The sequence below is a fragment of the Benincasa hispida genome, chromosome 6 (assembly GCF_009727055.1).
Source record: "Benincasa hispida cultivar B227 chromosome 6, ASM972705v1, whole genome shotgun sequence".
NCBI classification, from domain to species: domain Eukaryota; kingdom Viridiplantae; phylum Streptophyta; class Magnoliopsida; order Cucurbitales; family Cucurbitaceae; genus Benincasa; species Benincasa hispida.
In genome coordinates, this window is record NC_052354.1 from 21,956,953 (window position 1) to 21,969,813 (window position 12,861).

Genomic DNA, 12,861 nt, shown 5'->3' on the forward strand with positions numbered 1-12,861 from the left:
TGATTTGAGAAATTGGGCTAATTTAGAATTTCCTTAAAATAAGTAGAGTTCGAGGAAACAGGACCAAGACTGTGAGTGGTTTCTACTTTCGCATGTTTTTCGATTGTATGTACTTATTATATTTGTATGGTTTGTAAATTTGGCATGATTGGGAAATGTATTTTATTGGATTTTATTCATTGGTTTTATTGTTGATTGGCTCATGTGCTTTGCTGGAATGATTGTTTTACCTTTAACTTTGCTAGTTAACATGAATTGATGGGAAAATGGGATTGAACCTTGAAAAATTGCTAGCATACCCAAATAACTAATGGGGTATTGTCGACATATGCACATTCGGTGGGCTATGTGGGTACTGGGATTATTTCCTTAACTTGCATATTGGGAATAAACGGGAGTACCTGGGAAACACATGATCATGCAAGAAGTAACCAGTTACCAAGTTAGAAGGGTTATATTCTTATGTGTTATGAATGCTTGATTGTGAAATTTTTTTTCAAAAAATGAATTTCGAAGCAAAACTTATTTTCTTATAAAAATATACCACTCATCGGGCTTTTAGCTCATGTTTTCCAATGTTTTATCCACTCTCTCCCCCAGGTAGTGGAAAAAGGACATTCTGGAAGTGCCACTCAAGGTTTAGAACTGCCACCCTCACGAAGCGAAACCCTGGATCTGGTTATTATTGAAAGTCATTAGGGCTAGCTATGGTTAGAAATGTATTTAGTATAAACATGTGTAACTGTCATTAATAGTTATTGAACTGTATGTATGTGTACCTGACGAATTGTTTTAAGGGTGGGCAGTAGATATCATAAGGGTGGTGTCTATTGTCTTCACATCTCCTTTCAGGTTTGGGGAGTAAACCTGAGAAAGGGTGTGACAGAGTGAATTCCGTGCTATATAGCTATGTTCCCAACTCATAAATCAGACGAATCCCTAAAATGGAGGCAACGATTTGACCACTCTCACCCATGTAAATTAAAGGACTACCTTCATAGGCAGGAGTTCACAACTCACTCAAGATTCAGGTTAACCTATGGTCATCCTGATAAAATGTAAGTCTCTATTATTAACGGCATTATATAATGAGGCTATTCATTTCATGATCCGGTCTTATACAAACCCTTTTGTATGAAATACCCCCGCTCACATGTCTCTACAAAATTGGTCGTATTCATAGTGTCACCAGGATAAGGTACTTAGCCTTATCCATCTACTACAGACCATTTAGATTATCACTTAAACATGATCCACGTGTATGTCTCTACATACATGTTTAAGCTACAAAAGATAACCTTGGATGTTATTTTATTGGTTTTATGGGTTAATACTATTAAATGTCAAATAAAACACCTCAGATTTATTAAATAAATAAATTATTTGTATTTTACAATTACAAACTATAGGACCCATGAGTGTTAGGGCATCAAACTCAATAAGGACAACTATCTCCAATAGTATGAGACTTTTTGGGGTGGTTCCAAAAGCAAAGCCATGAGAGTTTATACCCAAACTGGACAATATTATACCATTGTGAAGATGGTTTGAGTGTCATTATCCCAATCAATTTTTCTAGAAATAGCTTGCTTTGGTATTTAGTTTTCCAAGTGTAGTCGTGAGTGTTCAATAATTCGGTCTTATACTCTATGAGGTTTGTTCTATTTTAAAGAATAAGATTAGGAAAAAGAAGAACTTGTGTGGCAAGGAAAAAGAAGAACTTGTGTGGCAAGATGGAGTTCTTGGGACAACAATCAGTTCAATTCTTCAAAACTTTGAATATGGAAGATTACAATCTCCTTATAATAGTAACATGAAATAGGAGCCAACTGGAAATAAAAAAAAAAAAAAAAAAAAGAAGAAAGAGTACAAATGAACTATACTCTATAGATTTATGCCTAATCAAACATTTTTTTCCTTTAAAAAATACGCCCATTAAGATTAAATCGATCAAATCTATAGAACTAACTTTCATTTCTAGACTTGTTAAGTATATTTTCATATCAACTATAAATGGACACCCAACAAAGAAAATACATTTATGCTACCAATCCATTTCTAAGAACAGGTATGTTCAATTATCCACCCCTTTAACTGTTTCTCACATCAAACAAAAAAGGTTTCAAGAGAAAAACATGCAAACAAAAATTAGTGGTCCATTCTCCAAATTCCAAGCTCAAAATTCAGAGTATTAGAAAAAAGGTTAAAAAAAGTAGCCAATTGTATACAACAAATAATATGATAAGGTAGTTTAAATTCTTTCATTATTCTCAGCAACTTTATGATAAGAGCTTATTTTGTGACTTTTAAAAGTTGAAAATATGAAAGGTTCGAGATATCAAGACTTGTAAATAACTAAAAAACATTTTATGGAGCTATCTAAATGAAGGTTGTCTATTTTGGCTAGCCAGAATATATGCAATGTTTCTTTCCAAAGTATATTTGAAAATTAGGGATGTTTAAAAAATTCGATGATCCAAAAAAACTAATCAATCCAATCCAAACCGTTCGGTTTGGGTTTAGTTATGAACTCTTTTGGGTTGGATTGGGTTCAAATAAATGAAAAATTTATGGGTTGGGTTGGTTTATGAATAGTTAAAATAATCCAAACCAACCCGAACAAACCTAAACTTATCATTAATTTTAAAATGTATTTTTTTTATTTTGCTTGTACAAAATTAGATATACATATATTTATTTTAGTTTTCTTTAATTTTATTAGTTTTTTGAATAATTTATTCTTGAACAACTCTTAAAAATTTTTGAATAATTTTATTAGTTTTTTGAATAATTTATTCTTGAAATTGAGATGTTAATCTTAATTCATATATGAAAATGGTTAAATAAAATTTTTATGTATTAACATTTTACTTCCTTTTATAAAAAAAATTAAATAAATAACCCGAGTAACCCAAACCAACCCAACTCAAATATTTCATGGTTGGGTTGGGTTAGATTCATTTTTTAATGAGAGTTGTTTGGGTTGAAGAAATTTACAGTCCGAACAATTAGATTAGGTCTAAAATATTCTTTAACCAAACCCAATCCAACCCATGAACACCCCTATTGAAAATTAGGAGGCTGAATAACTATTGTTTATGATAAATCGTACTTCTAACTTAAAAGACAACACTTACACTTGTGAAAGTAAGAAAGTATTTATAAGACAATTGCTGAAATATGTACATGAAATAGGATTCTTTTTCAACCATTTCATGAAGGTCATCAATAAAGCTTTTTGTTGCACTTGCACTTCATCATAACTCTTCCAAGTAGCAACAAAAACTTTACAATCACCCCATCTACAAAGTCAATATTGTTTAAGATGGCAAAGATATATAGTAGTTCATGCATTTAAATAATTAATAGCATTAAAAATTTCCTATCATCTGATTTTTTTTAGAAAAGAAAGAATGTAGAAAAAGAAATTAATACTTCTTCAAGTTCTTAAAAGTAGCATTATCATCCATCTACTTTTCTCATGTCCAACGCAAGTTCATGATAATGAAACCAACGAGAAATAGAATGTTATTACTATTTTGTTTGTATACGATCTCGATCTTAAATGTAAAGCTTGTGTAGTTTTAAAGTTACAAACATGGTAGTTAAAGACGAAGTGTATTTGAATTAGACCGTAAATTCTAAAATACAAGATCTAAAAATGGTAATGACAAAGTTCTTTATATGGTTGGTAGTTATACTTTAACAATTGAAGAAAATTAAACGGTCCAAAAGGATAAAGCAATTAAAGGAAGAACAAGATAATCAAGTAATCAATCGTGTCTTTGTAGCCTAAAGCATATTAGAACCTTTAATTAGAGATTTATGAGAAGGAACTTGTAGTTGATAACACTAGTTCACAATTAGGACAACTTATCCCATTCTATACACAGGTAGCAACCATACAACATTACAATTTTGAGCTGAATCAGAATAATTCTAACACTCACTCAAATCTACGTCTACTAGGAGGAGGAATCGTTGTCGGTGGTGGCTAGTGTGGAGAGACGAAGAGGTTGAAGCTTCGATAAAGAGGACAATTGAAGGGGAGGGATTTAGATTTTAAGAGTTGACAGAGAGAGAATATGGGTTTTTTGTGCCATGGCCTTGAAATATGGCCTCCAATAGAGAAAGTAAAGGAAAGTGGTCTTCTGCTTACGTCATAAGTGTGTGATTTTACCGATTCCCTCTGAGATGCACCCCTCGCGCCTGTCAATACGAATTTACTCGATCCTCGATAGCTCGTCACACGTTCCTCGATGCACGTTAAAATCACATGCTTATGACGTAAGCCTATCACTTTCAATTATTTTATCTATAGGAGATCATTTTTCATTTGGGTCTCCCAAATGAGGCCATTCATATAAAAAACCCAGAGAATATGAAGAGTCGGATAAAATGTATAAGTGAAAATGAGGGGAAGAGTGTTAAAAGTCTAAATTTTGACCGGCAACATAAAAGTGTAATGAAAATTGAAAATTTGAGTGTCTAACTTACAAAATAGATCGGCGTGCCTTTTGGTTTTTGGAATTTTGTAGCAGTTTTCAGAAATACTATAAGAAAATGATATAGAAAAGGTTCGCTGTAGTCATATGATCCTACTTTTGTATAATTGCGTTCAAGAGAATTAAAACTTAATATGTGTTTCCAAGAGTGCACCTTTTCCATTTCGTCAGCCAACGAGATCCCCCTTGGTCCTCAGTAAACAAGGGAAGTAGCACTAAGAACAGCGGAGGAACGCATAGAAGATAGGCGTATACCTCTGTACATAGCATCTGGTAAGGACGTTATGTACCATAACTATCATACGACACCTCTCCAGAGCCCCGACCAGTCTTGACTGAAAAGCTTTCAGACCCCTGTGTGAGCAAGTTATACTATTGAGTTGGAAAGCAAAAGACATGAGATCGAGACAAAAACAAGAGATATTTATGAAGTTGAAAAGCATGTGAAGAGTATTTGGTCTATAGATAAAAGTGAGAGAAAAGCCAAGAATATGGGTTTTGAAATTTGTGAGGTACAACTATTCCTAGTTACAAAACAAAACATTCAAGACTTTTTTTTCACAAATAGTATGTTTTCTAATAGGTGCACTTCAACCAAGTTTACCTAGTTCTTCTTTTGAGTTTTTTAAGTAGGTTAAAGCATTGACTTTGAAGTAAAGCTCAAATATTGACCCAAGTTCCTTTAATGGTCACAAATTGAATGAGGATTGGAAGGACCGATATTCTTTCCCAAATAAACGAAATCCAAGACAATGTCAATATTTGACATCTCATGACTACCAGGTTACTTCACAAGGGAGATCGTCTAAGAGAATTTCAAGAAAAGTAACATTATTTTCTTCTCATTACTTCAAAATTACTTTACAAGGTTTTGATTTGGATTCGAGGATGAATCTTTCAAAAGGAAGAGAGGATGATATGAACTGTCCAATATCAAATTACTAATTATATTTTATTCGAATTTTTGACGTAATTTTCTTATTTTTCAATTTTATCCTTTCTAAAACATATTAAATAAGGGCAGTTTTATCATTTTACTAAGATTTATGATGTGACACACAATAAGGTTTTGGGAGATTATATAAAGCTTGATCATTAGGTTATAAAAAAACAGTTTTTGGATTTTGAATTTTGGGAATGATAATTTTCCTGTGTTGATAATGGAGATTCATCACCAACCTTTTGCAATTCTTGATGTAGGGTTGCCTACTTGAGTATTCAAGTAAGATTGATCCACTTACTTGTGGAGTGTTCAAATTTTAAATCAAGAACTAGTTCTCCTTATCTGTTAGTCTTTGATCAAACTCTGATCCTTCCTTTTGGATTGACATCAACTGATTTGGGAGTTTTCAAATTTAATATTAGGGGTTCAACTAAAGGGTTCCTAATTTACAAATTCCTTGGATTTTCTTATCAACAATTTAGTTTTTATACCTTCAAATTTGTAACAATTTAACTATTAAAGTTCGATATGTAACAATATAGTCCTTATATAAATATTTTGTCACAATTTTGTCCTTATTGGAAAAAGTATTATTAAGATTAGATGAAATTCTTACTCATGTAGATCAATAAATCGAGTGGGAATGAAACTTTCTATAAATTACAAAGATTAAAGTATTGTTTGGGACACAAAGTTGGTTATTATATTTTTGCGGGTTCGAATAGTTTGTAAATTACAATACTCAATGTTTGGAGTGTAAATTATTTTAGTTTGAATTATAATAGTTTGTGGTTGGAGTGTAAACTAAAATAGTCTGAATTATAATAATTTATACTTAGGGTGCATACTATTTTAATTTAGTTTACAATAGTATGTATTTAGGCTACATGTCATTTTAGTCTTGGTTTAGGTTCTTTTCTACTATTTTTTCAAATTTTTTATAATTGCATTTTTTTATATTTTAATTCAAGAAAGGAATTTTATTTTATTTTATATGCTTCATTTTTTATAATTCTACTAAAATTAAAAAAAAAATCAAAATCAAAATTTTTATTATTACATATTTTTATACTTCAATTCAAGGAATTTGATTATATTTCTACTTCATTTTTTATAACTATATGAAAGCTACAAAAAGGGGTCAAAGTTGTTTTTTTTTTTTTTTTTTTTTTAGTTGCATTTTCTTATACGTTAATTTAATAAAGGAATTTGATTACAATTTTTTATGCTTCATTTTTTATAACTATATTAAAAGTAAAAAAATAAGAAAAAAAATTAATTACATTTTTACTTTAATTTAAGAAAAAATTACACTTACTTTAATTTAAGAGAAAAAAATATTAGTTACATTTTTTTATACATCATTCTTTATAGCTACGAAAAAGGGTCAAAGTTGAAACTTTTCAACTTTTTGTTTCCTTAATACTTTATTTTAGGAAATATTATTTTGTAATTCGGTGGTTCTATATTTTATGTGAAAACATAAAAACATTCAAAATTATGTGAACATATTGGTTATCTGAAGATACAGAAACCAAACAAAAATAAATTATGAAGTGTCCATCATGGAATAAAAAACACATTATGCGTTCATTATACCTAAATGTGGATCCGGATTTTCAAATAGTCTTCACAGTAATCAATTGTGAGTTAAAATAATGGAAAATTATTTCAAATAATAAAATTGTTGAAAATATTTACAAGATATAGTTGGATAGACACTGATAGTTCTAAAATTTATTATATCTTATAAATATTTTGGTTCATTTTTCTATATTTAAAAACAATCCTAAAATAATTATAATTTTTTAATAATAGGAATAAAAAACATGGAAGGAACTATAATAGTCACTTCACCTAACTCAACTCGGAATCTAAACATCTCACTTTACAAAAAAAAAAAAAGTGGACACTTAATTTTAAAAATATTTTTATGAAAGAGGGTAAATTGTTACAAATTTTAAATAACGACCAAATTGTTAGTAATTAAAGTTGGAAGGGGATATAAATATTGGGAAAAAAATAAAATTAAAAATAGAAAAGTTAGTTAAAAGGATGCTTGGTTGGCGGAAGGTTAGTTTGGCGCGAAGTTGAGAGTGGAGATCCGTATCCAACGGAGTTTGTGTTCTTCGTTCATTTCATTCTCTTTTTCTCTCTTCTCTTCTCTTCCTTTCTCTCCCAAAATCTTCCATTCCATTTTCTGAAACACACAGATCAGAGTTCACAAGACCGAGGAATCTGAGTTCCCACGGGAACGACGATTCCTCATTTATGCCGGACCACCGTTCTTCTGTTTCTGAACGTACGCCTCGCTCAAATCCCTATCTGAATCAACTTTTAAATTGTCACCTATCGTCTCATTTCTACGTTTCGTCTTCTTTTTTAGGTTTAAAATGGTGTTATGATCTCGGTGACTCGCCAATGTAACAGCTAAATTCACATGAAACCCTCTTCCAAGGAGTCGCTGATAGTTGCGATTTAATTTTTGAATGCCATTGTCCTCGAAGAAGGTGCCTCCTCTCCATTCCTTGTGGATATGGAAATCTATTATTCTCTATTTTACTCCTCAATTTGGCTGATTTTTACTTTTGGTTTCGTTTTATGTCTATATGGAGAATGTAGAATAGCATGCCCTCAACGCCCAATTCAAGTTAGTTCTTATGCTTTATGAATGAGGTCTGTTTATTTATGCATCTGCTGCTGATTTACCCTTTTTGATGATGCCAACAATATTTCAAATTGAAACTATCTTTATCCCACTATCAAACACTCCAAAATTTGTTATGTGATTGATTCTGCGATTATGTACCACCACGTAATGGTAATACTTGCAACTTTGACTGTATTATAGGTCTCTTCTTTGTGGAGTGGGCATTTAGTGTCCTGCTGCTTAGAACTACAAATCTAATACAATGGGTGGCTGCACCTCAAAAATTAGTCGTAATCTCAAAGCATATAGGAAGTACTCCTCACGATTTGGAAAACGACGTAGTAAGATTTCAGCTACCATTGCTGATGTCAATATCAAACAAATCGGCGATTCACGAAATCATGCTAGAGATTTTACGGTCAGTGCAAGGTCTGAGGTTTCTAACATGACCTTTCATCTGAAGCAGCTGCAGTGGAGCCATGGTCAAATTGATGCAAATGGTATCTTCCTTCCGCTCTCAATTATTGAATCAAAACTACTACTACTATATTTGGTGTCCTATGACAGAGAATCATATTATTGCACTGGAATTCTTAATACGCAGTGGATAAACATTTTTCCTACAATCACAAGGGTGAAGATTAACATTGCTCTTCACTCATAAGAATTTGGAAGAAACAAGTAATGCACTTCCTCATGAAATAAATACTACAACATCGAGTCTTCATCATACATGAATATCCATGAATGTTTTTGCTAGTTCATGTATTCGACTAGTCATGGACTTGAACGAAATTCATGCATCTAAAATTAAGTCTATAATAATTTATAACGGAAGCCTTTTCATTTTAATCACTCAGCTACCACCATGTTGGAAGGTTTAGATGGAAATTAAGGTTCTACTTTGGTTAAGATGGATATATTCATCTGAACCGTGAATTTTGAAATTGTGTCATATGTAGGAGTGTGCCTAGATGAACCATGGTTCGACTCAGCCAGTATTTTGGAATCTGATTCTGATGATGAGGATTTCAGCAGTGTTCATGGAGGTAAAATCTTGACTTCTTTCTCCACAGCCAACAACTTCTTTCACATTTCATTCACACAAATTGTTACCTTGTGGTTTGAGATGGCAGATTGTGTTCCTTCAATTGGAAATGGCCCGAATGCTCAATTGCTTCAGTACGAAAGCAAGTCGTGCTTCATTGATAATGGATGTACGTATGAAGGTTTCTATGAAAGTTATCTCAAAATCGACGGAGGTGCACAGAACTTTGAATATACGAGTCAGGAGTTCAATATGAATACTTGCCTGCCTTGTTTGCCTCCTCCAGTTAGTTACAATGAGAAGAATCATTCTTCTAATCCCCAACCAGAAAATAGAAAGAAGTCGACAGTTATCATGCTTTCTGTTAAGAGAAAATCTGTTGACGGATATGAACGAACTGAGTTTTGTACGTAAACATGCCATCATTGGGGATTTTGTGTTTTAACTATGTTTTGAAATTACTGATGTGTTGGTTCAGCTTTTATAGAAGTATAATCTTTTGATGCACAGGTACGTCAGAGAAAATCTTATACCGTCCAAGAGCAGGACTTCAAATTCCATGTGCAAAAGGAGAAAAGTTAACTCCATCGTCCTGGTCCCCTATTTCACCTTCTGTCTTTAAGCTTCGCGGAGAAAACTACTTCAGGCATGTTCTTGAGTTTCACATCTTTTAATTCCTTGTGCACATCTAGGGGCTCTCGCTTTGTAATTGTCTAACTGTGCTAGTTTCTTCTTCTTTCCAACTCTGGACACCTGTTGTGTAGAGACAAACAGAAATACCCTGCTCCAAACTTCAGTCCATATGTACCAATTGGAGTTGACTTGTTTCTCTGCCCCCAAAAGATAAATCACATCGCTCAGCATATTGAACTTCCACATCTGAAAGCACGTGAAAAGCTACCATCCCTTTTAATTGTTAACATACAGGTCTTTTTATTATCACTTTTTTTCTGTTCAATGAGCCTTTCTAATTAGGATCTTGTGCATTATTACCAAAATGGAAAAGAAATGAGATAATTCCACTGGCTTTACTCTGAAAAATCATTGGCCTTTATTATTTTAATGGGCCATATTGATGATAAAACCTGACTGTTACATACTGAAACTGAATTTTCTTCTTGATCTCTTTTTGTTGTTTCGGTTTTAGCTGCCTACATATCCAGTTTCGATGTTCCCTGGTGATTATAACGGAGAAGGGATGAGCCTGGTACTGTATTTTAGACTTTCTGACAATTTTGACGAGGAGATATCTCTTCATTTTCAAGACTGCATCAAGGTTCCTTTTCCACCGCTTAAATTGAATTTTAGATTAGTTTTGATATTTGAAAAATGCTTGATCTACCTACGAAGATTGTCAGGAAACGAAATGAATATGATACTTCATCCTCCTTTTTGTTCGAAAAGTACTTATTCCATTATATTACTTGCATTGATAGTTTTAATAAGAAAAGAGGATCTAAGGCTGGTTTTCTTCATCAGAGGTTGATCGAAGATGAAATGGAAAAAGTCAAAGGATACACAAGGGAATCCTTGGTTCCTTTCAGAGAAAGATTGAAAATACTGGGTGGGTTGGTTAATCCTGAAGATCTCCAGTTAAGTGCTGCTGAAAGAAAGCTAGTTAGTTCTTATAATGAAAAGCCAGTGCTTTCACGACCTCAACACAACTTTTTCAGGGTAAAATGATTTCCATTTTTTGAGTCCATTCTGATAATACTATTGAGATTTAGGCTTTTCTTGATGGCGGAATTTTGCCTTATGGTTATTTCAGGGAAAAAATTATTTTGAGATTGATTTGGATATACATAGGTTCAGCTACATATCAAGGAAAGGTCTCGAATCATTCCGTGATCGTTTGAAGCATGGGATACTTGACATTGGTTTAACAATCGAGGTACTTCTATTATATTCAAACTGATAACACCAACAAATATATATATATATAGATAGATATATGTTTTGTTTATTCTGACTCTTTCACATTTCTCAAAATTGGAAGTCCTAGTTTCTTTATGTGCACTTGCTGGAAGCCATTATATGTTTAGGATGCGTTTGGTTTAATTTTTTAAATGTCTAATTTTCATAAAGCATTTTGGAAAAACCGAAGTGTTTGACAATTACTTAAAATAGTTTTTCAAACACTTTCAAAATGCATTTTAAATAATTTTTATAAAAAGAGTTAAAATAAAAACAACTTTTTTAAAAGAAAAAAATTCTCTAGTAAATCTTCAAACTCTTAATCTTTAATTTTGAGCATCTAAACTTTCCAAAGTTTCAATTACTGAAATCCTGGATCAATGCTTCTATTTAGTTCTTCTCATTAACACTGTTAATATACTAATGTGGCATGCTTCTTTTTAATGGTATTAGGGTAGAGATTAAATAAAATAATCTAAAATTCAGCTGCAAAATTAAGTAAATAAATACAATAGTCAAAGTTAAGGGAAAGAATTTACAAATTCATGTAAATGATATTAAGTTAAGTTGGTAAATTAAAAACAATGATGATGGTAGAGTATTTTTGAGTAATTGTTTCGAGTTATGACAGGCACAAAAACCTGAAGAACTCCCTGAACAAATGATGTGTTGTCTGCGATTGAATAAGATAGATTTTGTAAACCGTGGGCAGATACCTACAATTATGAGTGTAAGTGAAACTTTAGTGTTGGGAGAATAATGATGGGAAAGCCAATATTCATGTGCATCAGCAAGAATGAAGTCAGAAGGGAAAATAGAAGAGAAGAGAAGAAATGTCTAATTAATTAACATAAATGAGTGCAAGGCCTTTGTAAAAGGATGCAGTCTGATAGGATCCTTTAGAAAGAAAGCTTGAGATTGATTGGTGTAAATGTTACCATTCTTTTATTCCTCAAGGGAAGTCAGATTTACATCAAAATCTTTGTGTTTCTTATGGTGGGGATGTTAAGTATTCATATTGACAAACCTGTTGATGCTATGATTTTATAACAAAAACTATAGACATATTGATATTGTCGGATTTTGCAGGAATTCACTAGGTTTTTCCTTTCCTCATATTTAGTCTTTATTTATAAATTAAAATAAAAGCTCAATCATAAAATGTTACAAGAATTCGTAGACATCTCTACCTTACGAATGCGACCAGTGACTTAACATTAAAAAATTGTCATCTCTCAATCTCAAATTGAATCTATAATCATGAAATTGGTGATCAATAAATTACAAGCACTATGAAAAAAACCAATGAATAAATCAACGAATTCACAACAATATAGTTGAAACGACAAAAGAAAAGGAACAAAGGGAGAAAAGAGAGAGAAATCTCTTAGCCTGTGCCCAAAATGATCTCCTTTGTCGCCAACTTTAAGTTCAGTTGCGTTATCTTAAAAGAGAAAAACTTTTTCCTTGAACACGTTATTGCTTCAAGCTCAGGCTTTTCAAGTTTAACCCATTGCTTTAGACGCATCAAGATCAAGATCAATATAGTTGCTCACCCCACTCTCAAAAGTGAGGTTTATCTCCTTGCTCTCAAATTTGAGCTTTGTTGTCGTGGAGCTTTTAAACTGAGGCATTGTACTAGAGAAAGAAGCAAATCATCTAAGGTAGGGTAAATAAAGCAAGGAAAAGAAAGAAGGAAGGGACAATGAAATTTCAAAATCGAAACAGAAAAGTGGATAGATAACCCTCAACTCAGACAAGGAAGAGATAAGTAGAAAATATCAGAACTTCATAACAGAGT

The 12,861-nt window shown here is 32.2% G+C and overlaps 1 protein-coding gene across 3 annotated transcripts; it reads left to right on the top strand.

The window, feature by feature from the left end:
* Positions 1-7,522: 7,522 nt before the first annotated feature.
* LOC120080247 lies at positions 7,523-12,141 on the top strand. 3 transcript variants are annotated; one of them, XM_039034861.1, is made up of 12 exons: positions 7,523-7,750; positions 7,835-7,958; positions 8,064-8,124; positions 8,300-8,598; positions 9,061-9,147; positions 9,235-9,552; positions 9,657-9,792; positions 9,911-10,073; positions 10,294-10,422; positions 10,626-10,820; positions 10,915-11,037; positions 11,692-12,141. In XM_039034861.1, exons 4-12 carry the CDS (start codon positions 8,361-8,363, stop codon positions 11,818-11,820), a joined length of 1,518 nt encoding a protein of 505 aa, XP_038890789.1. In that variant the 5' UTR covers positions 7,523-7,750; positions 7,835-7,958; positions 8,064-8,124; positions 8,300-8,360; the 3' UTR covers positions 11,821-12,141. The 3 variants fall into 3 exon arrangements, with proteins under 3 accessions (XP_038890789.1, XP_038890788.1, XP_038890787.1); XM_039034860.1 differs by having other exon boundaries at positions 8,071-8,124; XM_039034859.1 differs by lacking the exon at positions 8,064-8,124.
* The last annotated feature ends 720 nt before the right edge of the window (positions 12,142-12,861 follow it).

Excerpts from the sequence above, each read along its gene's own strand:
- LOC120080247 (XM_039034861.1), top strand. The coding sequence starts at position 8,361 with ATGGGTGGCTGCACCTCAAAAATTAGTCGTAATCTCAAAGCATATAGG. Across the intron at positions 10,074-10,293 it reads TTTTAATTGTTAACATACAG|CTGCCTACATATCCAGTTTC; the intron begins GTCTTTTTATTA and ends TTTCGGTTTTAG. Across the intron at positions 10,423-10,625 it reads ATTTTCAAGACTGCATCAAG|AGGTTGATCGAAGATGAAAT; the intron begins GTTCCTTTTCCA and ends TTTCTTCATCAG.